The sequence below is a fragment of the Thermochaetoides thermophila genome (genome assembly GCF_000221225.1).
Source record: "Thermochaetoides thermophila DSM 1495 unplaced genomic scaffold scf7180000011822, whole genome shotgun sequence".
In the NCBI taxonomy this organism is placed as follows: Eukaryota; Fungi; Ascomycota; class Sordariomycetes; order Sordariales; family Chaetomiaceae; genus Thermochaetoides; species Thermochaetoides thermophila.
Window position 1 is genome coordinate 667,140 of NW_006383038.1, and position 26,434 is coordinate 693,573.

The 26,434-nt window shown below is 54.0% G+C and overlaps 7 protein-coding genes across 7 annotated transcripts; 5 read left to right on the plus strand and 2 right to left on the minus strand.

The window, feature by feature from the left end:
* Positions 1–2,756: 2,756 nt before the first annotated feature.
* CTHT_0066290 (ornithine decarboxylase-like protein) lies at positions 2,757–4,214 on the plus strand (the record flags this gene model as incomplete). The annotated part of the gene is made up of 2 exons (XM_006696863.1): positions 2,757–3,087; positions 3,145–4,214. The coding sequence occupies 2 exons, from the start codon at positions 2,757–2,759 to the stop codon at positions 4,212–4,214; spliced, it is 1,401 nt and encodes a 466-aa protein (XP_006696926.1).
* A 1,896-nt stretch (positions 4,215–6,110) lies between these two features.
* On the plus strand, positions 6,111–7,507 carry CTHT_0066300 (ribose-phosphate pyrophosphokinase-like protein; the record flags this gene model as incomplete). The annotated part of the gene is made up of 3 exons (XM_006696864.1): positions 6,111–6,762; positions 6,910–7,068; positions 7,122–7,507. The coding sequence occupies 3 exons, from the start codon at positions 6,111–6,113 to the stop codon at positions 7,505–7,507; spliced, it is 1,197 nt and encodes a 398-aa protein (XP_006696927.1).
* Positions 7,508–10,370: 2,863 nt separating this feature from the next.
* CTHT_0066310 (uncharacterized protein) lies at positions 10,371–12,350 on the plus strand (the record flags this gene model as incomplete). The annotated part of the gene is made up of 3 exons (XM_006696865.1): positions 10,371–10,816; positions 10,885–11,009; positions 11,065–12,350. 3 exons carry the CDS (start codon positions 10,371–10,373, stop codon positions 12,348–12,350), a joined length of 1,857 nt encoding a protein of 618 aa, XP_006696928.1.
* A 1,391-nt stretch (positions 12,351–13,741) lies between these two features.
* Positions 13,742–15,502, minus strand: CTHT_0066320 (uncharacterized protein; the record flags this gene model as incomplete). The annotated part of the gene is made up of 1 exon (XM_006696866.1): positions 13,742–15,502. One exon carries the CDS (start codon positions 15,500–15,502, stop codon positions 13,742–13,744), a length of 1,761 nt encoding a protein of 586 aa, XP_006696929.1.
* Positions 15,503–17,032: 1,530 nt separating this feature from the next.
* CTHT_0066330 (putative cohesin complex protein) lies at positions 17,033–21,024 on the plus strand (the record flags this gene model as incomplete). Its single annotated transcript, XM_006696867.1, has 4 exons — positions 17,033–17,063; positions 17,135–17,228; positions 17,296–20,947; positions 21,007–21,024. 4 exons carry the CDS (start codon positions 17,033–17,035, stop codon positions 21,022–21,024), a joined length of 3,795 nt encoding a protein of 1,264 aa, XP_006696930.1.
* A 916-nt stretch (positions 21,025–21,940) lies between these two features.
* On the minus strand, positions 21,941–22,993 carry CTHT_0066340 (transcription initiation factor TFIIE (alpha subunit)-like protein; the record flags this gene model as incomplete). The annotated part of the gene is made up of 1 exon (XM_006696868.1): positions 21,941–22,993. The coding sequence occupies one exon, from the start codon at positions 22,991–22,993 to the stop codon at positions 21,941–21,943; it is 1,053 nt and encodes a 350-aa protein (XP_006696931.1).
* Positions 22,994–24,431: 1,438 nt separating this feature from the next.
* CTHT_0066350 (DNA polymerase-like protein) lies at positions 24,432–26,372 on the plus strand (the record flags this gene model as incomplete). Its single annotated transcript, XM_006696869.1, has 2 exons — positions 24,432–25,362; positions 25,423–26,372. 2 exons carry the CDS (start codon positions 24,432–24,434, stop codon positions 26,370–26,372), a joined length of 1,881 nt encoding a protein of 626 aa, XP_006696932.1.
* Positions 26,373–26,434: the final 62 nt, after the last annotated feature.

Genomic DNA, 26,434 nt, shown 5'->3' on the forward strand with positions numbered 1-26,434 from the left:
CACGGTGCGGGCCGTGACATAGGTATCGCTACTCTCTACGCGTCTGTGGGAATGCAGTTTTTGTTGGAGAGAACCAGCAGCCTCATGCGTGGCAAGTGAGATAACAGCGGCCAGTCCATTTCACTCCTCCAGATGGAATGGTGTCACCGAATAGCAGCCGAGATCTCGCCTGACGCTCATTATCTACATTTCGTGCCTTCAATGCACCCCCTTCATCTGAACAAGCATGCAGATGTGGAATTCGTCAGCAGCCGCCTGCACTGCCCCCTCTTCTCCCAACCATCTTTCATCATATAGGAAGCACTCAATGACAGATCCCGAGTGCGAGAAGAGACCCAAGGTACGTACGTCCAGGCTGCAGGCTAAGCTTGGGAACGGTATCCAACCTTAAGTTACCTTCCCACCTTGCTCAATTCCATTCAGTTGCCGGTGCGCTAATTTATTTCGCTATGTCGCATCGTCATCCACCTCCATTTCGACTACCTATCACTGGTTTTTTTAGACAGATTAGCTGTGTGGTCCTGGAACGTGACCTGGAGGCGGGCTAGGGACCCGCAGATGGGACTTGTTCCCCTCCCCCTCATCCCGTCGAGGACCCCCCTTTTGTGTTTCCCTCTTGCATTGTGTTGGAAAGAAACAAGCGCAAGAAGTTGAAAGCAACAAAATTTTGAGCGTGTGCGGCCATACTAGGTACCTACTGTGTAGGTAGCGGGGAAGAAGGGTTCCGGCTTCCGCTTTGGTATTACCGCAGACCGCAAATTGCGGCTTGAAAACGGGACTGGCACCGGAACGTGGAACGCCCAGTCCATTCGATCCGTCGACCACGCCCGGCAGGTCCCGGAGATACTGTAAAAAAGGACAAGTCACAAAGGATCCCTTTCTCCTCTTCCCTCTTGCTCCTCTCCTACTCCATCGAGACCTCGCAGGTTGTGGGTTAGTCGGGTGGCCTCCGCAACATGGCTGGCCGGCTCGCCAACCGAGTCACCAGACGGTTGGCAAGAGAGCGACAAAGCGAGAGAGGGGGAAATTGTGCGAGGTGAAGGTGATATGTGGCGAAGAGCAGATGGCTGAGGATACTGGTATAAGATGACTCAACCGGAGACTCTTACGTCCAAGCCATGATTTATCAGGCGCCTTGCACCAGGACAGAGAGAAGCCTGGTGCCAACTGTCGTTGTCAAGCAAGCAGCGGCAGCTAGAGGGAATTGGAGTACGGGAGAGTGAGTGGATCAATTGTCATCACAGCCACAAAGACGACGAAACTGTGGCCACCTGGTTGCCAGGCGTCACCGGGATAGGAGACCGGGTAGAATGGTCACTGGTAAGATTCTTCTTGTTTCCCTGGTGTCCTCGGGTCCACGGCTGGTGGCTCGTAAGAAGCTTTCGGTGGCATCCGATCCTTGCTAGGTCTGGACTGGGCCTCTTGATGAATCACCGGCATGGCGGTGGAGGGGTGGTGGATCCCCCTGATGGAAGCATGGCTCGTGCGCGTGGCTGCTCGGAAATCAAAACGAGAAAAAAATTGGCGAACCCTCGAAAAGTCCCGTGGCCCCACAATTGATTGCACGCACCAGTGCAAGCCCCTCAATTTCCAACCTCCAATTCCTTAAGAAGCGGAAAGCTCCCAGGTCTCAAGCAGCGCCCTTTTTTTTTCAACTTTGCACTTCCTCCTCGCACATCGACACCGCATTCGACCAGCGCTCTGAAATCTGTTCTCTGCACTCCGCCTCGACTGCGAATCGCAAACTCGCACGATCCGGGTCGTTTGGCTGTTGCACCTGCTGCACACTCGCTGCCAAAGCGCTCCTTTGTAAGTGAGGTCCAATCGACAATTTCCCTTGTCGAGGCTTGTGCAACGCCACCCGTAAAGGGTACGACCCGGAATCCATCCAATGTGTCGTCCTTGGCCGCGCAGCCCCAGAACACCACCAGCATCCACTACTGCCTGTCTTTCGTCCCCATTCCCCGTCGTCCGCGCCCGCGTCCCAATGCGTCCCCTGTCCTCGCCTCTCCCCGTTGCCGTTGCCGTTGTCTGTGCCCGTGTCTGCGTTGCCGTTGAGAGATGATGACCGTTGCTTTGCTGCGTTGTCGTTGGGAATGGCCACTCTGCAGGAGTTGCGCCGTCTGCTACTGCAGCATGGTTGTTCACGATGATACTGACGCTCGCTTTCGTCTCAAGGCCACAGCAGCAAAAACTCGCCACAAAACTCTCCGGTTTTGTCGCCCCGACTCCTCGTCGACGACTCGCCTTTGGTCTTCTCAAAGGCACCCCTCTGCACCACGGCTTCCTCGGCCGTGAAGCTCGTTTCGGACGAAGATTTCAGCCTCCGAAAGACGTTCCACATCATCAACGTGGTCCCGCCCCCTGCTGAGGTCGGCTACTAGGGAAATCGAGCTCTTTTTGTTCGACTTCTCCCTCCATCACCACCACCCCGAGCTCGTCTCCCACAACCAGCTGCCGCATAGGACGAGTTGCGCGGTTCTTCCTCTTACCGAGGAAGAGTCGACGAAGTCTCGTCAGACCGACCAGGGAATCGTCCGCTTCCGACATCGACCCCCTTAGGACCTGCTTGCGCTCTCGTGCCATCAACCGACTAATAAACAGCTACTAGCCATCTTGTCAACGAGTTTCTTTTGACAAGCCGACCTCGCTAGCAACAAGCAATTACCTCTCGTCCGTCCAGCTCGATCCAAAGTTAACGCGTCAGCAAAAGAAACCCTTTTTATCCATCTTCCCCCTTCGCTAAATCGTGGGATATGGTTATGCCAACGGTTGTCTCGGAACGTTTCGTACCGCTCGAATACACGGAATATACGAACAATCATGTCTTTTTAAAGAGCTGTAGTACCAATGGCTTTGTTGACTACAACAGTCAGCAAGTCTTTGACGAACACGATGACGGACTAAAGGCTAAGCAGCGGGCTAAGGCGCTCATTGGCGAGGCTCTGCGCGCTCGCGTGGAGAGCATCGACCATGAGTTCTGCGAGCCCGGTGAGGAGGATACATTTTTCGTTGCCGACCTCGGCGAGGTCTACCGCCAGCACATGCGCTGGAAGAAGAACCTGCCGCGCGTCAAGCCGTTCTATGGTAAGATTGTGTGCATCTGACTTCGTGACATCGAGGTGCCTGCTGACATATCTCTAGCCGTCAAGTGCAACCCGGACAACAAACTCCTGGAGCTGCTGTCCGCCCTCGGCACCGGCTTCGACTGCGCCTCCAAGGCCGAGATTGAGCAGGTCCTGAAACTGGGGGTCGAACCCGAGCGGATCATCTATGCGCAGCCCTGCAAGACCAACTCGTACCTGCGCTATGTCGCTAGCCAGGGCGTGCGCCAGATGACCTTCGACAACACCGACGAGCTCCGCAAGATTGCTCGTTTGTACCCTGGCGCGGAGCTCTTCCTGCGGATTCTGACGGACGATTCGTCGTCACTGTGCCGCCTGAGCCTCAAGTTTGGCGCGTCGCTTGACTCGACCGACGGCCTACTGGCCCTGGCCCGCGAGCTGGGCCTCAACGTCGTGGGCGTCAGCTTCCACGTTGGCTCTGGCGCCTCCGACCCTAACGCCTTCCTGAAGGCCGTCCAGGATGCCCATGTCGTCTTCCAGCAGGCCGCTGCCCATGGTTTTTGCCTCAAGACTCTCGACGTTGGCGGCGGCTTTTGCAGCGACAATTCCTTCGAAGATATGGCCGGAGTTCTGCGTGTTGCGCTCGATGAGTACTTCCCGGCCCACTCGGGTGTCAACATTATTGCCGAGCCCGGTCGCTTCTACGCCTCGTCGGCCTTCACGCTGGCCTGTAACGTGATTGCTCGCCGCACCATCCAGGACGTATCCTCGAACAGCTACATGCTGTACCTCAACGATGGTCTCTATGGTAACTTCAGCAGCATCATGTTCGACCACCAGCACCCTGTCGCCAAGATTCTGCTGTCGGGCGGCCGCTTCCTCTACAACACCCCGGCCGCCGAAGCCGTCGATGACAACGATGAGTCAGGCATTGAGTACAGCATTTGGGGCCCGACCTGTGATGGCATTGACCGCATCTCGGAGCGCATCCGCTTCGCGCGCGAGATTGATATTGGCGACTGGCTGTACTTCGAGGACATGGGTGCCTACACCAAGTGCTCGGCCACTACCTTCAATGGCTTCTCTAACGAGCATGAGGTCATCTATGTGTGCAGCGAGCCCGGTGCCAAGGCTCTGCTGGGTCTGTAAGGAGTGAGTTTCGGGGTATGGGAGGGAGTGAGTCGAGAGGAGAGTCTGAATTGCCTTTGAGCAACTTAACGCTCGTCTAGCTCAGTTTGTTGCTTTTCAAAGGTACAAATTTTGATGTGTACCTTTCTATTGATAGAGTCTTTGTTCGTTTTGCTGGCTTATGGCCTTAGTTTAGAGCCATTCGATACAAAATGGAGACCGTTGTCGTTGCCAGAGACGCCTATTTTGCGATCTGTTGTTTAGGTTGTGACCACTGGTGTTGTTGCTATTCCATCACAAGCGGTGATGGTCCATAAGGGAGGGGAGGGAGGGGTAGGTAAAGGGGTTTCAAGCAATCAGCAAGGTCCTTCACGGGCTCCTCCGAACGCACAAAGCTGCAGAGCTCCCGGCCCGTGATCTTGCAGCTGCAGCACAGCCTACTTGTACAGCTTGCAGATGCAAGCTGTGGACTGGTGGCGTACGTCCCATTCCGTGTCATCTGTAATACCCAAGCCAAGCAGCTTAAAGTCTGTCATTCGTCCCTTGCTTGTCCAATCCCAGTGCTGAGGTGTCACCCTTGCCATATGGGCCTCGACCCCGCTGTGCTGCGTAAAGGACAGGTCTGCTACCAGCGGTATTCTTCGGTCCGTCCGATAGCAAGTCTCTCTGCCTGGGACTTCCAGGGCTCTATAAGAGAGGAAGAAGCGTGCATGTGCTGGATACCCAATAAACCTGGGTTGACCACAACGTTCCCTGCCGGTCTACGTTCTGCAGGACTGTACATGCTAGGTACCTGATGTTGCATGCCGCCGGCGGCCAAGCCCGTTGGGGTTGAAGAAGATATTTCAAAGACTTTGATTAAACCGGAGATGGATGCGTATAGTGTCCCTAATTCATGTTCTACTTTTATCTTTTAAAAGCTAGCCGTCCTGCAACGTCATCTAGTATCGTAGGCGGTACACAGACATAGCTTTCTTTTCCTGCTGCGATGCTGTGTCGATAGTTACCGATCCGAACCTACCTTCTGGGCGGGCGGTGTCGCCGGCCCCCGGTCCCGCAGCATCCGTCCCAGTCAGTCATGTCCTTGCAAGTTGCAGCTAGAGGTGGGAAGAGGAGTTATTTTCCTGCCGCTCATCACTGGTTCGGAGAGGTTTCCCGTTTGCAACGGATAGCGTCGGACACAGCACGAAACGACACGACGGGGCCAAAGCAAGGTGAGGTGAGCAATGTGTACTGTGGTAGACGCCGAGCGAAACGGTTTCTTCCATTAACCTTTGTTCGTACCTTCCGCCCTTCCTTAAGTACCCGCCGCTCCTCATGTCTCGGTGCCCAATAGTTGCTGTTGTGACCTGATCTGACTGGAGATTTTCTGCTTGTCTGGCCCCGCGATTATGATGCATGCTTAGGTTCCTTCCCCATTCCATTCCATTCACCAGGTTGATTTTATACGATTTGGGGTTTTTTTTTCTTGGGGGTTATATCTTAGTTACCCGGTCCGGTTCACTTGTGAAGGTTCTCGTTTTTTATCTGGTACCACTTTTGCTTTGAGGACTTGGAGAACTGATTTGCAGGAAGAGATCTTTCAAGGTGGAATGAATATCTTCCCTTCGCTTGTGTCGCCGTGGTAGTTCCAGTTGCCTGCTGGATTACACAACTTTTGTGCTGAAACCATACAATTTCGCTGCTCGACTTTCAGGCTGCGTTGTGCCTTTCCAAACCCTCATCGCATCTTCCATCTCTTCAACAGCGCCATAGTCCAACGACTTCACCTTGGCAACCCCCTTATACCCAACAGCTCAAACAGCTTCTCCTGTTCGATCCTCTCAATACCACCAACCCAGCCAGATATACGTACATTCCTTAAGTCACCAAGCTCTCTGAATCTCCCAATCCCATACCTTCCCAAATCCAACAATAATGGTTCGCAACATCGCCATCCTCTCGGGGTCCTCCCACCCGGGCTTCGTCGACTCCATCTGCGAGATGCTCGGCATCGCGCCGGCCGCCCGTCTCCTGACCAAATTCTCATGCGGCGAAACCCGCTGCGAAATCCGCGACTCCGTCCGCGGCAAGGACGTTTACATCATCCAGACCTTTGGCGTCGGCGGAGAGGGTGTTCCCCCCAATTCAGGGAGTGGTGGTAGCGATGGCAACAGCAGTGGCGGGTATACAGTAAACGACTATTTCGTCGAGCTCTGCATCATGATTTCGGCGTGCAAGACGGGTTCGGCTAAGCGGGTGACTGCCGTGCTGCCACTGTTTCCTTACTCGCGCCAGCCGGATCTGCCATTCTCTAAGGTCGGGGCACCGCTGGTTGGCGGGAATCCTAGGTTGGCGGAGGCAGGCAGGGAGGGAGGATCGGGGGAGGAGAAAGCGGGGAGTAATAACAATGGGGATGCAGGTGGTGAAGGGACGAAGGCCACTCCTGGGTGGGCGTCACCGGCTAAGCCGCAATATTATACTACGCACGACTATGAGAATCCGGCGCTGATGATGGCTCTGCAGGCCCGCTCAGGGCATAAGCAGTTTATGGCACAGTCGGGGTCGTTGATTGCAGATTTGTTGACATGTGCGGGGGCGGACCGGATCTTAACATGTGACTTACATGAGAATGCATATCAGGGGTTCTTTGACATTCCTGGTGGGATTCCCTGACACTTCCTACTTCATAGAGAATCTTCTCGACTAGAGATGACCACCGACTGACGCTCCATAGTCGACAACCTGCGGGCGCGATCCATTCTGCAACGCTACATCGTCCATCACATCCCCAACTGGCGAGACGCAGTCATCGTCAGCCCCGATGCTGGCGGTGCTAAGCGCGCGACCGCCGTCGCCGACAGTCTCGGGCTGCCGTTGGCACTCATTCACAAAGGTAGGACCACCTAAGATACGCCCTACGAGCACCAAGTACTCACCTCCGTTCAGAACGCCGGCCTCCTCAAATCACCCAACCCCCCGGCCCAACCATGATGCTAGTCGGCAACGTAGCCGGCCGCACGTGCATCCTCATCGACGACCTGGTGGACACAGCATTCACCATCACCCGCGCAGCTAAGCTGCTCAAGCGGGAGGGCCGGGCCACACGGGTCATTGCGCTGCTGACACACGGCGTGCTAAGCGGAGATGCGATAGCCCGCATCAACGCGACCGATGCGTTGGACCGCATCATTGTGACAAATACGGTGCCGCAGGAGCGGAATCGCAGAGCGTGTAGCAAGCTGGAGGTGCTGGATGTTAGTGGGGCGTTTGCGGAGGCTATAAGGAGGGTGCACCATGGGGAGAGTATGAGCTCGTTATTTCAGTATGATTGAGAGTACGGTGAGGGAGGGTTGGCTTTGAAAAATTCTCTTTGGCAACGCTGGTCGATGAAGCTTTATGGTGAAGTAAAGACAGAGAGTTTTATCGGGTTCAGGCTTCGACGTGCACGATACCCCTGGCGCTTGTATGGAACATAATTTGGCCACGGGATACGTTTGCCAGCAGTACACTGCATTCTGCTCTGTGGTGATCTAGATGATTGCCTATATGGTCCTTGGCGATATTATGCTATGGTCAACGCTTGTGTAAGAAGCAAGTTCCTGTGTCACATGTCATGCTTCACGAGAGAGCTGCAAGCGTGTGTCATCGAGACTGAGACTATAGCAGGCCGTCTTTCTAGGGACAACATCCAAACGGAAGAGAAGTGAGCGAGCAGTGGTTGCACATTATCTGGCAAGCGGTCCTGGTAAGTGGTAACTCAGGCTCTCATCGACGTGACCACCAACCATTTGGTCAACCACGTGGTCTCAATGTGCCCTCAAGGTCGATAGGTGCGATAAAAAGCCGGATGTTAGACAAAGGTTGTGTCACATGTCCCAGACGCCTTGGGTTGGAGCAGGGTCTAAGTAGCAGAGAGCGGGGTAGAAACCAAGCTTGTGGTGGGATGTGGCAGAGAAGATGTGCCGGCAGATTGTACGAGACTGATAATGGCAGAGCACAAGAGAAGCGTCTCTCTGTCAGGGCTGTGGATCAGATTTTTTTTTTCTATCAGGATGCTGCGGCAATTTTGCGAGGATAGACTTATGCCAAGTTTTTGCTTAAGTTTTTTTTTTTTTTTGGAGCATCATCATCATCGTCATCATCATCGTCTCGATAGTGAAATGCGGGGTTAAACTTGAGCTTGACTTGAGACTTGCCAAAAGCGGGGCGGCGGTCATACAGAATGCAAGAGAGTCTCTTGGCCGTCGCCATCGCCGACACGACCAAGACGCGTGGGGTGGCTTCGGGAAGGGCGTGTGCCGACCAACTGTTGGCTCTCAATCGCCCAGGGAATGCTCCACCTGCCTGCCTAAGGCGGTCTCCCCCAATCATAGCGCTGCCCGGCGCGACGGAACGACAAGGAAAGAAACAATGTAAACAACAACAAATGCCATCGCCCAATCCGGAGAACTGCTGCCGCCAGCTGTGCACTTCTGCTTCCAAGGGAGCAGCCGGCTGCGAGGTAAGTAGGGTCTTGCAGCCAGTTGAGCTGAGCTCCCGTGGCGTGTTGTCTCGAAGGTGATCCAAATTATAGCGAAGAGCCTGGTTGGAGGGAGATATTTGTTAATTTGGTTGCTTACTGGGCTAGGTTGAGCGTAGTGTCCCTTACAGATCCCACAGAATGATACCTCCGGATCCGTCCTAGGTACCGGGTAGGCATGCAAGATTGTGGAGTGGGCGGCTGTTGTTGCAGCTGTACATACAGATGCTGTGTCTTGGAGACGATGTGAGAGGCTGGGATCATCAATGATAAGTACATAAAAGGTGGGATGCGTCTATGTTGAGGTCAAAATCAAGCCCGCCCACAATTTATGAATGAGCCAGGTGACAAGCCTGGCATGGCTTTAGAAGGATGTAGAATCGTACCAATGGTAGCTTCCAAGTCAGCGTCCCATTGGTAGTGACCTGAGAGAATGGCTTCCAGTTCATCGATCATTCTCTCCATGAGATCAAGACAATGCCAGTGAAGACTGCATCGTCGTCATCATCGTTGGATTGCCAAGATCCACAAACCCAGCTGTCAGTTTAGCATGCAAAGCGCGGGCTGATATTTGATGGAGTGAGCAGGCAGGGGTCGCTGGCCCAAAAAGAGAAGGGCAAATCAGCCAGCGAGTGCTACTTGTTCCCGCTCCGTATTCCGCAATTTTCGCTAGCAGTATGTCTGTTTTGAAACGGCTGTACTGACCGTGTAATATTTGTAACAGGGGATAAAGACTACATAATATCAAACCAATAATGCTCGTCATTGTAGCTTACGATTGTGTCCAAGCACGTAATTGCTTGTACGAAATTATCAGTAACGTAAAGATACTGTCAATGAAAACATCTCATGGGACCCGTCCCCACCGAATCCGCTAGCAGGCCTTCTCAAGGGGTGGCAGGTACCCTCTTTGCGCCCTCCAAACTCATTCCAGGTTCCCGTTCCCGCTCTCCCCGTCATCAATCTCAGTCTCGCCTTCAGCTAACCCTCCACCCTTGACGCTCAAGACGCGTAACCCTCACCACCACACCTGCAGCCGCGTCGGTATCGCCACTATTGCTGTCGCCGGCCGACTTCTGATGAGCGGCAACGTTTCGTACAGCAAACAGACGCTTGTAGAATTGTCTGCAACAGAGTCCAAGCTGCTGTCGAATCATCTGCTCTGCCGCGCCCGCGCCCTGGTTACCGCCGTTGCTCTGTGCCCCGCTGTTGTTGTTGTTGCCGTCGCCATCGCTGTCTCACCAGCCAACTCGCATTCGTGAAAGCAGCGCAGCAGCCAGAGTTTTCGCGATCCCAGCCGTCCCTGCAGCTGTTTGATTGTTTTACACGCACGCGCTATCGCTGAGTTGATTGATTTCTCACCCACCAGCATCCCTCCGTTCTTCCCGGATTCCCGTTGGTTAAACCCCCAGGCACGAAAACACCAACCAACCTTGATCGACAGCAAGCCAGAGCAAGCAAAACCGCGCAACAGAAATATCGCTTGCTCGTGCCTGTTCCGACACTCTAGCCCCGCCTGGGCCCCTCAACCGACCTCCCGGCAAGCCGCAGCAAAGTTTCTGATTGACTTGCTTGCACCTGTGCGCACAGCGGAGCCGACCGCAACTTTTCTTTGTTTTCTTTCAGCACAGAGTCGCCAGGCCGGCCGATTGACTGCCTGACATCAACCATTCACCATGGGATCCAATCATCCCGCTCCAGGCGGGTCTTCAGTCTCCCGCAGCAGCGCAAGAAGAGCATCGGTGTCGGCAGCCCCTGGAAATAGTCATGCATATCCCGCCTACAGCGACAATTGCCATCATAGCCACGCCCGACCGGAGCCATCGCGTCAGAGACATCGCGAACAGACTCCCGATATGCCGCCAGAGGCTATTCTTCAGAGGCGCGCAGAGGCCCTGGCCCGGCAAACTAGGATACCCAGATCGCCCTCCCCCGCCGTACCACCTCTGTCACCCAGGCCGCCGAAGATCCGCGGCGAGAGCTCCTCGAAGGCTCTTCTTAACGCAACACCAGCGACGGAGCTCGAGGATGCTGTTGCCAATGTCTCGCGGAGGGTAGTCGGGCGGCAGGTGACTCCTGGTGCCAGTCCGCATAGGAAACGACAAAGGATAACAGGAGACCGGTATGTTTTGGGAGTGCTCTGAGCGTGCCTCTTCTGCTGTGGAACATGCTGCTGACTCCCGGTTCAAGCTTCATTCCCACGCGATCGGGTCGCGATCTGTCTTCCGGCTTCCGCCTGCTTCAACCACCCACTGACCCAGCGACTCCCTCGCGGCAAAAGGGGAGAACGCCTCAGAAGGAGCTCTCCCAAAAGAGTAAGTGGTCTGATATTTGCCTGTCTGGTTCGAGGTCATTGCTAACCTCATTCAGCGCAAGAAGCCAACCAAGCCTTCTTCCACGTGCTACGGCATGAAATGTTTGATGACACGGTTCCGGTGATATCACCCGTGTCCGATCAGGGACCTTACACCCCTCCCAAAGTCCCAGCCCAACCTCGCCCTTCCATGTATACCCCAAGCACTCCACAGAAGAATCTTTTCGTTTACAACAGCCCCTACCATCTTACGCCTTCAGGAACGCCTCAAAGCCGAGAGAGCCGAAATTTCGATGTGACATCCGAGGGCTATAATCTCACCCCCTTCCGGTACAGCACCCAACGGATGCTCCTAGCCCCGCGGCGCATGCAACGAGTGGTCAGCAAAGTGCCCTTCAAGGTCCTCGACGCCCCAGGACTTGTCGACGACTTCTATTTGAACTTGCTCGACTGGGGGGGCACGAACATTCTCGCCGTCGGCCTGGACTCCAGCGTGTTCATGTACAACGCGCAAACCAGCAAAGCCAGCAGGTTATGCACGCTCGAGGATGACAAGATTACCAGCGTATCGTGGATTGAGAACGGCAACCACCTCGCCATTGGCACGAAGAAAGGTCTCGTCCAGATTTGGGATGCAGCGCGCTGCAAGCGCTTACGAACCATGACCGGCCACACCGGTCGCGTCGGCTCACTCGCATGGAACGCCCACATTCTCAGCACCGGCTCAAGAGACCGGCACATATACCATCGCGACGTGCGCGCCCCTGACCAATGGCTCCGCCGACTCGTCGGCCACAAACAGGAAGTTTGCGGCCTCAAGTGGAACACCCAGACGAACCAACTCGCAAGCGGCTCCAACGATAACCTCGTCATGGTATGGGACAAGCTTTCCGAGGAACCACTCTGGATGTTTTCACAGCACAAGGCCGCCGTCAAGGCCCTCGCCTGGTCTCCTCATCAACGAGGTCTCCTCGCCTCCGGCGGCGGTACCGCCGACCGCCGCATCATCTTCCACGACACGGTACGTGGCATCGTCAAGAACGACATCGACACGGGCAGCCAGGTCTGCAACATCATGTGGAGCAAGAACTCGAATGAGATCGTCTCAACGCACGGCTACTCGCAGAACCAGCTCGTCATCTGGAAGTACCCGTCCATGACCCAGGTCGCGAGCTTGACTGGACACACATATCGCGTGCTGTACCTGGCCATGAGCCCAGACGGGAGGTCGGTCGTGACAGGCGCGGGAGATGAGACGCTCAGGTTCTGGGAAGTGTTTAATAAGCGGGTGGTGCATAAGCTAGATGGGAGTGATGGGATTCAGATGCCTGTTATTCGCTGATTTCACTATGGGAATTAGAGTTCATTTTTTAAGGAGTGGGGGGGGGGGTGGGCGGAGGAGTCAGATACATAGGTAATAATACTTTGGGCATCTCGGCGGGATTTATGGAGTTGAGGGTGGCACTCTTTTCATTTCGTTTTCATTCTCATTTTAACTTTTTTTTTTTTTTTAGTTCCAAGGAATTCTCATCGACGACCGACGACGACGACATTCTCTTGCCAACATTTCCTTTGTGTGTGTGTGTTTTTTTCTTCCTCTTCCATGTCTTGGGTTTCTTCATCTTGCTCTGGGCGGCGTTTTGTGGATTCAGGAAGGGCGATGACGGTCAGTTCACACTTGGATTGGGCGGGTACCACAAGAGGATAAGGGGAGTTACAGGTTTAGGTGGTCCAAACACATTAAGGGTCAGGATGAAGGATGGTACAGGAATGGAATGGATGTTGTTCGTGGGCTAACATAGGATCAGATTCATTGCAGTGATTTGCCCTGAGCAAGCAACAAAGCAATACATAACCTTTAATGGATCACAGTGATGTGCGTTTCACGGTCGTATGTGGTGTGATCTTATAGTAAAGCTCCTCTTGGAAAAACAAGCATGCAAGATGAGAGATATGAGATTTGACTCGTAATCTTTGTTATATAATAGCAGGCTTAAATGAGCGCTTTAAGATAATCTAGGTAAGTAACGACAGAGCTTTTTTTTTTTTTTTTTGCCACTTGAGATCGGACAATTGAGCCTTCTCTGATTGAATCTTATGATACCCAACAACTTTCCCGCGGGGACAGGTTCACGATTTAAGCAAACTTTCTGCTTCAAGTAGGTATGTGGACCATGGAATTTGATTTGGGGTATCAATTCCTATTGGATAGCTTTTACTACTGTCTCCAGGAAGGAATGATAGTCATACAAAGTGGCTGTTTCAGTGTGTTCAATAGTGTGTTCAATACAAGAGAGGGGGATGGGTACCTTCCTGTAGCCAACATAGTCATCTAACTCAGGTCACAAGACAGACATGTCGGCAAGGATGCTGCCCGTTGACCAGCCTCGAGAAAGACATGAGAACCTGCAAAACATCTGGATACTTCTATGAACAGAAACTGCAACTGTAGCCACTAAGACTGGCTTCCTGTGTTCCATCTCATAGTCTCCTCTCACTCATTAGGCTCCCGTTCAACAACCAAACCACGGTATAAATGAACATATCTGTGTTGGGGGGCATTATCAAGAACACCCATCTTTTTTTCCTTTTCCTGACTCGACTGTATGGTATCAAAAGAACCCTGACCCTAAGCGACCCAAAGCAACGGGAAAACTAAAAGAATTAACAAAAAAAAAAAAAAGAAGACTCTGATCAAGAGCAAACGACAAGAAGCGAGCGACTGGGGTCTTGCTATGACTCCCCTTGCGTCGCCACGGGCTGAGGCTTCCTCTCCCTTGGCTCTCCGCTGCTAGTCTCAGCACCCGTGGCCACGACAGCAGCCGGGCGCTGACCATCCTCACTGCTAGGCGGATCCTTTTCCGGCACACTGCCCGACATCGCACCAGCAGCCTCCTCCTCCTCCTCCTCCTTCTTGCCCTCCTCCGTAGCAGCCTCCGACGTCCCATTGCCACTACCAATCACCATACCTGGCCCGCCCTCGGGCACACCATTATTCTGCCACTTCGCAACCTCCGCCTTCATAGCCTCCAACTCCTTCTGAAACCTCCGTCCAAACACATCGATATAGTACGTGCTCCCGTTGTATACCGACCAGCCAAACACGACCATCAGAAAAGCTGCCGAGCCCCAGCGGTGATAAAACCAGATGGGGCAGGGAAGCATGGTGAGCACGGCGTAGATGTACTGGATCATCATAAAGGCTGGTTCCTGGAGGACTTCTGGCAGAGAGAGCACCACCCGGCCGATCCAGACCTTGCTGTAGGACTTGCGCAGCCAGGTAAACGAGGTGGGGCGGCCTGCTGCAATCTTGTCACGGCGCCGGACCGTGATAAAGATGTAGTAGAGGAGTTGCCAGAAGGCGTAGGGGAGGGTAGACCAGCCGAGCATGGAGAGCAGGTTCGTGTAGGAGGAGGGTTTCGTGCCTGGCGGCGAGGTTTGGATGGCGTAAACGGCGGGGAATCTCGCGGCGCGGAAGGTTTCGGGGATAAGGTGGACGATGCAATGGAGCGTGGAGCAAGGCATGATATGGATAAAGAGCGAAGTGACTTTGTCCATTGAGTGAAAAACTAGAGAGTTGCGCCACATGATGATGGCGATGGCATTGTTGCCGTAGGCAAGACAGTAAGCAGCCAGGAAGAGCCGCTTTGACTGCGGGAAGAGCCATATGCTAAGGATCAGAAGCATATTAACAAAGTAGCAGAGGTCGGCAAGGAAGTAATGCCAACCGCGCCGGCGGTAGTCGAAGAAGCGTATCGGCAGGAAGTAGAGCAACTGGACGGTGTACCAGATATGGAAGATCTCGGGCCAACCGCCAATTAGGTAGCCGGAGATGAAGATGTTCATCACGCCGCAGATGAACGAGATCTTTTCGCGCAGTGTGATGGATTTAGTATCATTCCAGCGACGGCTAACCTTCTCGACACTAGCGCGCATTCGTTTGCGATAGCGCTCCAGTTGCTCTTCGGCAGAGGGGATGCGACGGCGCCACTCGTCGACCATACGATCGCGAGCCAGGCGGCTCTTATGCTCGAGGGCTTCCTTGGATCTGCGAACCTTTTCCTTCTGTGCAGAGATGCCACGCTGGATCTTCTCGAGCTGTTGCGTCAGGGCGAGGTTGTCGAGCAGGTCGAGCACGCCCAAGCGCTCTAGCGGCGGAAGAGGATCAAAGTCCTCTTGGTACGAACTGCTGCCGGAGAAGGACGACTTGCGCGAGAGACGGGGGCTCTTCGGGGCCGGCGATGGGCCGAGAGTCGGTGTTTCGATGCCATGCTCGACGGTATCGGCGTTCGACTGGACATCGGGGCTGTCGTGGATGTCGTCCTCGGGGGAAGTGTCGACGAGGTCGGGGGTTGGGATGGCCTCGCCGTCGGTGGATGCGCCCTCCCACTTGTTGCTGTTTATGGACATGCTGCTGTCGCTGCTCGTGCTGCTGCTGCTGCTGCGATTACCGCTGCCCTGCTGAGGGGCGCTGTTATTTTCTGGCTCTGTCATATCGACGACGTGTGCAATGTGGCAGCCTTGGTGTTGTCAACGTTTTAGGCTGCTGGAGCGATGTGATAAGGGCTACCAGCAGGAGAGGTGTCAGTCATCAAGCTCCCAGAAGGCCACAAAATGTCTTGAGGGCGTTTCACGAGAGAGAAGAGCAAGAGAAGTGGGCTGAGGACAGATTTCATGAAAAGGCGGCGAGGCCCAAGGCAGATAAACATGCAATGCAAACGGATTTGCGCAGGATGTGCGTATCAAAGCTGTGCAGCGACTTACATGCTTTTATTAATTAGCACCTTTCTGAGCCGTCAACCACTTAAGATCAAAGAAGTGGGCGAATAGAAGATATAGTGAATCACGCAAGTTGCAGCGGCGCCTTCGACGCTAAAAAAGGAAAAGATAGGTAATACGTGAGCCAAATTCTCTGGGGAATCGCAGCCCAAAATAATCGAGAGACCAGGTGACCAGCGGATATGGCAGCCCCAGATCAACCTCGGTGGTGATGGTGGTGAGCTGCCTGGCGCTGTGGGGGAAAAGGGTAGCTTGTGAGCAACTGGGGCTTGTGATGCACATGCAGGGAGCTGGGCTCAGTGGGTTGCAGCCACGGAAGAAAAAAATGGAGACACTTTGTTGACGTGCGTCACGTTCACGGAACCACGAACTACAAAGCTCACAACACCCCCGGCCGCTGCCTTGATGAGCTGAGCTTGGCGTGGCAGAATGAGAGCCCAGCCTCTGGGAGGCAGCTTGCAAGTCACACAAAACATGTTTGGAATTGAGAATTCCGTGTCGGGAAAATGCCCCTGAGACACCAGATTGTAGTAATGCCGCCGAAATTAGAAAGATCCTGGGAAAAATGGATTTAACTTTGATGGTCCTGTTGTAGAGTAGGATGCTAGGGGCGTTTGACATTATGGATCCCACCAACTCCAGGCTCATGTATGATAGGTACGTACCTAGTAATCCGGTAGTTAGCCCAACTTCCAAAGAACACCAAAACCTCCAAACGCGTTGTCATGAAAAAAAAATAACTTGTAGTGCCATCATCTTGATATACGACATTGACATAACAGTAAACTCTTAGACACTTTTGGAAGACGCACTGTTTCGTCTCAAGTGGAAATCCGGAGTGGGGCATTTCAGCCCCAGGCGACATTTGTCTTTACAGACCCTAACCCTAACCCCAACCCGTGCCATGTGCCTGACGTGTCGCACCACACGAGACCCTGCTCCCCACCATCGACGCCAGTCGCGAAGCAAATTCACGGCCAGTCGCGATACCATCGCCGGCGGGACTCGACGCGATCAACCACCCACGCTCATCCATCTCCCGGCGCGCAGCCCGAATCCACGCGCCGTTTGACGTCTACAAAAGTATCCCTAGGTCCAATCCAGCGCCGTCTGCATACTTCTATGTCAGCACTGTTTGTCCCTGCCCGTCCCTCCTTGTCTTGACCCTAGACCTTTATTACACGTCAGGCCAACGCAGAGCAAACAGCGCACTACTCAGCTCCGCGCGCTGGAGCAACCGCCGCTATGGGGAAGCTCATACGTCTCGAGCTTTTCAGTATGTGCCATCAGATCTTCAGTCGCTCGTATAAAACCACTTCAGAAACTTACCGTCCCGCTTTTCGCTAGACTTTAAGTCCTACAAGGGCCACCACACCCTTCTATTCGGGGATTCATACTTCACATCCATCATCGGCCCCAATGGCTCAGGGAAATCTAATTCGTGAGTTGTGAACATGGCTGCGCTTGCTATTGTACCCAGGTGCTGACGCGCCTTTCGCCCATCTTAGCATGGACGCCATCTCTTTCGTCCTGGGTATCAAATCTTCCCACCTACGATCCAGCAACCTCCGCGACCTCATCTACCGTGGCCGGGTGATGAAGACCTCAAAGATACAGGACGATGGAACCACTGCCCCGGCTACCAACGGCGATGTCAACGGCTACGAGAACGGCGACGCTGGCGACGACGAGGATACCTCCCAGCGGACCTCCCGCAATGATCCCAAGACCGCATGGGTTATGGCCGTGTACGAGGACGATGCTGGGGAGTTGCACCGGTGGAAGCGCACCATTACGGCCAACGGCACCAGCGAATACCGCATCAACGACCGCGTTGTGAACGCCCAGCAGTACAACGAAGCTCTCGAGAAAGAGAACATCCTGATCAAGGCGCGTAACTTCCTTGTCTTTCAGGGCGACGTCGAAGCAATTGCCTCCCAGTCACCTCAGGATCTCACCAGGTTGATCGAGCAGATCTCGGGAAGCCTCGAGTACAAGGAAGAGTATGAGAGGCTGGAAGAGGAGGTCCGGCAGGCCACAGAAGAACAGGCCTACAAGCTGCAGAGACGTCGCGCTGCGAACTCTGAGATCAAGCAATATATGGAACAGAAACAAGAGGCCGAGAAATTCCAAAAAGCAAGCGAAGAGAGGGACAAGGCCATCATCGCCCATATCCTCTGGAAGTTGTACCACTTCCAACGCGTCATGGTCGAGTCGAGTGCACGAATCCAGGAGCACCAGGAGAACCTCAAGGAGTTCCGCCGTAACGTGGAGGCCTATGAGAAGAAGCTAGATGCTGCGCGCAAGGAGCAGCTCGCCGTTGGTCGCGAGGTCGCCAAGATCGAGAGAAACATACATGAGAAGCAAAGAAGCATCGATGACCGAAATAACATGCTCGTCCCCGTCGACGAGAAAATCACCCAGAGTTCTCAGGAGGCCGTAATGTTGCGGAAGCGCCTTGCCGATGTCAAGAAGGACAGGGACGAAAAGTCCGAGGTTATTCAAAAGCTGAAGAAGGACCTGGCCACAGTCGAGAAAGCTCAGCAACAGTTCGAAAAGCAGTGGGCTGAAACAGTAAAGAAACAGGGAAAGGAGCTCAGCGATGCTGATCGCAGGGAGTACACCGCCCTCCAGGCTGAGGTTATGAGGAAGACATCTGATAACCGAGCCAAGCTTGCCAACCTGGAACGGCAATTGAAAGGCGACGAGGTGACGGTCAACAGCCTGAAGGGCAAGATTGACAGCTTCGAGGCGACGATCGAGAAGCTGCAGAGTGAAGTCCAGACCATCAAAGAGCGTCGGGACGCCTGCCAGGACTCGGTCCTCCAGATCACGAGCGAGATCGATTCCAAGAAGAAAGAGTTCAACAGCATGCAGTCGGAGCGCATTAGGATTAACAACACGCATACTGAGCTCGAGGAGAAGCTCCGCGATGTTTTGAGGAGGCTGGAGGAGGCCGAGCTAGGGCGGAGGCAGAACGAGAAGGAGCTTAAGATGCGCAACATGGTCAGCGATCTGAAGCGGATATATCCCGGTGTTCGTGGCCGCGTCGGTGAACTTTGCAGACCCAAGCAGAAGAAGTATGACGAAGCCGTTATTACCGCCCTGGGCCGCGAGTTCGATGCCGTCGTGGTCGACACGGAGAAGACAAGTTTGGACTGTGTTCAGTATCTCAAGGATCAGCGCTTCCCTCCGATCACCTTCATTCCACTGGACAACATCAAGGTCAATACGTCCAACTCGGCCGTCAAGGGCATCCATGGCGCCCGACTCACCATCGACACCGTCGACTTTGATCCCTCGCTCGAGCGTGCTATTGCCTATGCTTGCGGAGGATCCGTGGTATGTGACACCTTGGAAATTGCGAAAGACATTGTCTACAACCGCAAGATTCCAGTGAAGGCAGTTACCCTACAGGGATACGTGATCCACAAAACCGGTCAGATGTCTGGTGGTCGGTTACCGGAAGGCAAGGGTGGTTCCCGACGATTCGAGGAGCAGGAAATAGAGAATCTACAGCGAATGGCTGAGAAGCTCAAGGACGACATTGCCAAGCTCCCACCACCCAGTCGCAGGAGTATCGCTGAGGAGACTTTGCAAAACGACCTTGTTGCGCTGGAGCAGCGCCTTCGCATACAGCAGAGCGAGTTGGTCGCCTTCGAAAAGAACCTGACGAGCAAGCAGAAGGAGCTCGACAATGCTAAGAGACAGCTTAAGGAGTACGAGCCCAAGTTTGCCGAGAAGGAAGGCGAGCTGCAACGCACTCGGGCGACGGTTGAAAAGTTCGAGAAGGCCATTGCCGAAGTCGAAGATAAGATCTTTGCTAGCTTCTGCAAGAGGCTTGGGTATGAGAACATCCGCGCGTACGAGGCCCAACAAGGCAGTCTTGAGCAAGAGGCAACCCAGAAGCGCCAGGAATTCAACCTGCAGAAGCAGCGCATCCAGAACAGCCTGGCTTGGGAGACGTCACAGTTCAATTCCTTCAACGACCGTCTGCGCGACCTCGAGGCGGCGATCAAGAGGAATCAAAGAGATCTTGAGAGCTACAAGCGAGAGAAGGAGGAGATCGAGAAAGCCAGGGGGGAAGATCTAGACGAACTGGAGGCGCTCCAAGAGACACTTGTGGAGGTGAAGTCAGACTATACCGAGAAATCCGACCGGGTGGCTGAGATCAAGCAAGGCCTGGATAAGAGGAGACGAGAGATCGAAGGTCGGCTCAAGGAGATCAGCAACCTGGAGGCTGTTGTGCACAAGAACAGCCAGGACAAGTTCGCACTCCTGCGTCGCTGCAAGTTGGAGCAGATCAAGATCCCTCTCAAGACAGGTTCGCTTGACGATCTGCCAAACGAAGAAGCCCTTCTCCAGCGGGATCAAGACGCCATGGATGTGGACGGTGAGGTGGATGAGGACGGAATGCTGGAGGCGGCCATGGATAACTATGGTATCGAGGTCGATTTTGATAAGCTCGAGGACAACCTCAAGGAGGACGATGACAGCGTTGAGCGTCAGCTCCAGGCTAAGATCGACGAGCTCACTGCCCAGCTCGAGAAACTCAACCCCAACCTCCGCGCAATGGACCGTCTCGACCATGTCAGGAAGCAGCTCGAACAAACAGAACAGGAGTTCGAAGCCTCCAAGGCCAAGTTGCGCCAAGCCCGCGAGAGCTTTCAAGCCGTTAAGCAAAAGCGCCTGGAGCTCTTCAACAAGGCTTTCACCCACATCCAAGAGCAGATCACCCACGTCTACAAGGAGCTCACGCGCTCCGAGGCCTACCCGTTGGGCGGCCAGGCCTACCTGGACATCGAAGAGGACACGGACACGCCCTTCCTCTCCGGCGTCAAGTACCACGCGATGCCGCCACTCAAGCGCTTCCGCGATATGGAGCACCTGTCGGGCGGCGAGAAAACCATGGCCGCGCTGGCGCTGCTGTTCGCCATCCACAGCTACCAGCCCAGTCCCTTCTTTGTGCTCGATGAGGTCGACGCTGCGCTGGATAATGCGAACGTGGAGAAGATCAAGAAGTATATCCGCGAGCATGCTGGGCCGGGCATGCAGTTTATCGTCATCTCGCTCAAGCCGGCGCTGTTCCAGGCCAGTGAGAGCTTGATTGGTGTGTATAGAGATCAGGAAGCGAATACGTCGAGGACGTTGACACTTGATGTGAGTGCCCCTCGGCTTCTGTTGTTTTGCTCTGAGTGGCATGCTGACTCTTATCACAGCTGCGCAAATATAGGTAATTCCATGAGATGTTACTAAATGATATATAAGGGAGGGGTGGGGGGGGGTGCGTGCACGGAGCTGAGACCAGAAGGCGTAGTCTTTTCCTCAACTCGTACGTTGCTGGATGGGTTAGGTCGGGGAAAGAATGGGGAGAGGAGGTAAACGGCATGAAGGCAGTTTAACTTTTCGTTTGATACAAAGAGATGCGGGATGTGTTTTTCTCATTGCCTTTGACATGGGGGTTTCATGACGGCATGGATGGAGAGGGCAAGGGGACTGGGTAGGCTTTTTCTCTATTCTATCTCTAGCAGGTATCTTTCCCCCGTTTCATCCACATTGCAGTGGTCGTCATCCTTCGGTAATTTTTTTTTCAAAGCAATTACCTAGTTCTTTTTACTGCGGCTTGTTTGTGGGCTGTGGCTGTAAATAATAAGCTCTCTCGCTGGCAATACCCGTTTACCTTATCCAACAGAATCCCTATCTTCAAGTTTTGATGCGGTTCCTGCCTGGTTAGAGGGGGGCGATATAATTCCACCGAAGCTGTTAGTGTGTTTTTGACTCAGCCTTCCCTACGCAACCCAAAACTGGCACGTCATTCTGATCGATGTTGGGATGTTTGGTGTTTTAAGACTGCTGTGAGCGTTGGTATTATTCGCATCCGAAGACCGTCCCCCAGTGAGCCTGGAAACCACACCTGTTTGACCAGTTGGTCCCACTGGTGGAAATTTTGGTCGCATGCCGGCAATATGACTTGCATATTTCGGCAAGCAATATGTCAGGCAGAAGAAAGCAGCGTCGCTGCGACGGTGTGAAGCCAACATTGCAAACAACTGCTCTCTCTCTACCGCCTTCCCCTCCCCAAAGCTGCCAAGCAAATCTCGACATAATCTCGTGATGCCTTCCGATTCGAATTGTGAAGTTGTCAGTCACCCTTCACACAACATCTTCGAATTCCAGATCGTCCTCGTCAGCATCTTCTTCCTCCATCTTGAAGCTCATCTCCATAGTCCCGTTGTTGCCCTCAACCTTAACCTCGGCCGCAGCCCCATCTTCTAGCTTGACACGCTTGGAGGCAGGCTTGGAAGAGTCGTCATGTGCATCGACCATCTCAAATGAACGGGTCTGCGGCTGGATGATAGTCGAAAAGTTGGAAGTGGTGGGAACTGAGCTCTCTGTGATCCATGAGGGCAAAGCATTCTCCTTAAGCAAGCGCTCCTTGCGGCGCTTCTCCTCCAGCCTCTCCTGCTCGTCGTTGCCATCCGAGATAGTAACCTGCATGGTCTTAGGTCCGACATTAGCCAAACCCTTGACGGCAGACGGCTTGTTGTAGGTGGACGTGTCTACGGGCACACTAGGCGCCACCTCATGAGCCGCGTCGCGCACGATAGGGCGGGCATTGGCGAGTGCCTTCTCAAACGTGCACTCCGGCACGACTTGCTTGTCGATCTGCTGTAGCATGTCGGTCATGAACTTGAACTGGTTATTCATGCGCGACAGCTGCTGGTGGCCCGGAGTCTCGCGCTCCTGCGAGCGCTCTAGCACGGTGCCGCAGCGCTGGCATGTGAAGCCCAGCTGCGAGCACGAGTCGAGCACCTCGAGCTGCGTCCACTGGGCCTTGCAGCGCGGGCAAAAGTACTCTTTAGCCTCATCGGCCGGCTTGGCGATGCCCTGCATATCCTTGTCGGTCTTGTAAACGCGCCACTTGATTGCGTCGATCGTCTGCCGGTAGTCGATGTAGTAGTAAGTGCGGTTGACGGGCCGTGTCTTGCCCTGCTGCATCTCGGGGCGCGTGTGCACGACGAGGAAGCGTGCGTCGCGCAGGCCTGCGCAGAGTCGGTGTAGATCCTTGAGGTTCATCTTCATCAGATAGGCCAGCTCATCATCGCGCAGGACGGAGTGTGTGACGAGGGCTTCAATGACGAGGATCTCTTGAGTGGTGTAGAAGGCGCGCATCACGGAGCGCACGAGAGTCTGGGCGACATCCATCTCGGGCTACTTGTCGTCTTGTTGGTAGGATGCACGTAAAGGCAGAAGAGGGAAGACAGTTTCCTCAAAGTTGAGGATGTTGAGTGAGAGATGGAGCCTCTGCAAGAGAGCAGGAAAGAGGGCAAGGCAAATTAGATAAAAAAACAGGAGTCAGTTGACCGGGAGATTGAGCACAAGTTGTGCTGACGGGAGGATGACGGGCTCGATATGAGATAAAAGGTTCAGAAGATGGTGAGGGACTGCACCCAGCAACGCGTGCGCGTCCCGTCTTCGGGGCGTCACACCCCCGATAATATTCTGATTAACACGATCTGATATTCAGGACACGGATAACGAGCGACTACTATATGCTTCTGATGGCCTCGGGCTGCTTGCGGCGATGCGCAAGCACGTATTAGACGTGGATGGGCTGGGTGGGATGGATGGGATGGATGGGTGTGAGAGGCAGCGGCAAAGGCTCGAATGCCAAAAAGGCCATCCGCAGAGCGCAGGGTTGTCCGACCCCGGACAGTCGAAGAAACATGCAGCGTTCCAGAACTTCGGCTGGGTCTGGCTTTGAGCCGCAGACGGTGGGGCTTAGACTGTGTCAACAAGCCATATACACTGGGCTGTGCTTTTACGACAGCCCCTCCTGTAGAGGTGCTGTTGCCCATGCATGTTTCGGTTGCTCCCAAGTAACTGCTACATCTACAGGCAGGGAACGATAAACAAGCACGGTCTAGATAATAGTGGCAAATCCAACATTTCCATCCGTATATGGATCCAAGCGCAGACGCAGAGTTAGCAATACTTGAGAGGACTGTATGTTTAACAGCCCACAGTGTACAAACAATTATCAACACGGAGTACAGCACGTGTCTCCCAGTCTAACTCGGGCGTGTCCTCGCCTATGATTTGGTGCTCATTGTCTTATTCAAGGTCACTAAAGTTCAAACAACTCTATGAGCATTTCTCAATGTCATAACTGTGCTCACACAATGCGGTATTGTACGGTTCCGTCGTCTAGACCAAAGTCCAAATGCCAAGGCCACACCCCGCCAAGCAAGCCGGGGGGACTTGCTGCTCCAACCCCACGACCCCACCATGCCCCCCAACACGGGTCGCTCTGCACCAAGGGGCGTCCCCTCCTTCGTCATTCATTCATCGCCTTTGCCGTTCTTCTAGTTCCAGCATTTCTGGTTTGTTCATTGTCACTTTCAATAGAATAGAACATTTTCTCGGCTTCCGCGATCAATGCCTTGAAATTTTGGATGCAAGCTGTCAGCATCAAGGACAATTATTGTGATGTTGCCATTATTTCTGTTGCTCCTTCGATAAACCCCGACTCGAGGGAATACTGAACCAGACTTCAGATGCTTTCTCTGCTTGCCGTAGCCCGACCCGATGAGCTTAACTAACTGCGCGCCATGATTTATGGTTGTGAAGTGGAGCATGCATCATGTCTGCCCTTGATCATCCCAACTCCCTCGCCAGGACGCTCAACTTCCCTATCATCTTCCTCCTGCCCACACACCTTAGCGCCGACGAGCTAGAGGAACTCGAGGAGCAAATTCCAACCCTAACTAATGACATAAACGAAGCTGAAGTCATTCTGGGCAAGATCTTCCGGAAGGAGCGTGCTTTGTTCGAGCTCAGAAAGCTCAAACTTGCCACAGAAGAGATACAGCGGACGGGCGATGAGCGCCCGACGGCAAGATCCCCAGCTCACAAGCGCGCCAAGCTGACGAGATCAGTTACCCACAGCTCTGGCATCGGTTCAGACACACTAGACTCAGATACAACTGCTTCGGTATCCGATGCCGAGATTCAACGCCGCTTAGCCGGTCCAGGCCCTGCCGAGCAGACGGTCAGGGTCGTAAGGCTGGCTTGGTTCACCGAATCCATCAAAGCTGGAAAGGTGCTTCCTACTAGAGATTACCTTCTCTATGAGGGTAGAAAGCTACGCGCGGCTCCTGCAAAGCAAAGAGAGAAAACCTCTCCCGCGTCCTCGGAGAAGTCAGTTGAGGTTATGAAGCGCGCCCGGGCCGATGCGGAATTTTCTCCAGGAGAAGGTTTCCGGCCACCATCATCTCAAGGAAGAAGGGGAGAGACATATTCTAGTCACCCAGTCAAGCGCCCTCCTTTGGTCAGGCAGACGACATCAGAGCACGAGATAGACACCCAACTACCCCCGATCCCAGATTATCTTCACACCACATACTCGTGTCAACGGCCAACACCAGTGAATCCGCCAAACGAGTCGTTTATAAAGGAGCTTGAAAAGATCAAGACGGCCAGGACCCTGATGGGTGACCGGATTGGCGTGCGGGCGTATTCGAGCGCCATTGCAACCATCGCCGCCTACCCCTATGCGTTCAAGACTGCACAAGGTGGGTAGCGTCCATACCATATCTACCAAAGTGTCAATCCCCCGCTTAAACCCGTCACAGAGGTGGCGCGATTACCCGGATGCGGGGCCAAGATCGCGCAGTTATTTCAAGAGTTCAAGGACACGGGCCAGATCGCCGAGGCCAATGAGGACGACTCGAACCCCAGACTTGCTGTGCTTAAGCTCTTTTACGAGATCTGGGGCGTTGGAGAGACGACAGCCCGGAGTTTTTACAACAGGGGTTGGCGCGACCTGGACGATATCGTCGAGTATGGCTGGGATAGCCTGACTCGTGTACAGCAGATTGGTGTCAAGTACTACGACGAGTTCAAGCAGGGCATCCCGCGGGAAGAGGTCGAGCGCATAGCAAACACAATTCTAGAGCATGCCAACGCGCTACACCCGGGTTTCGAGATGGTCATCGTGGGCGGCTACCGACGTGGGAAACTGAAGAGCGGCGACGTGGATGTCGTGCTCAGCCACCGTGATGAAAACGCTACGCACAATTTTGTCGAGCGCATCATTGTGCGTCTCGAGGAAGCCGGATATATTACACACACTCTGACTTTGAGTACAGCCAACTCGGAGCGCGGCCAGATACCGGTCAACTGGAAGGGAGACGATCGAAGAGGGGCAGGCACCGGGTTTGACACCCTCGACAAAGCGCTAGTGGTATGGCAAGATCCGGTATGGACGACAGGCGAAAAGAAGAACCCCAACCCGCATCGGCGGGTTGACATCATCATCAGTCCGTGGAAGACGGTCGGTTGTGCGGTGCTGGGTTGGAGCAGCGGTACGACGTTCCAACGCGACCTGCGGCGCTACTGTAAGCGCGAGAGGGCGCTTAAGTTTGACAGCAGCGGCATCCGCAGCCGTGTAGATGGGTCGTGGGTAGATCTTGAGAGCGGGCCGAACGGCGAGCCGGCTCCCGACATGCTGACAGCCGAGAAACGGGTGTTTGAGGGGCTCGGCCTGGTGTGGCGGCCGCCAGAAGAACGTTGTACAGGATAGTGCATCGTATTTTGTATCTGCACTCTGTTACCCCTGGATGATGATGATGATGATGATGATGA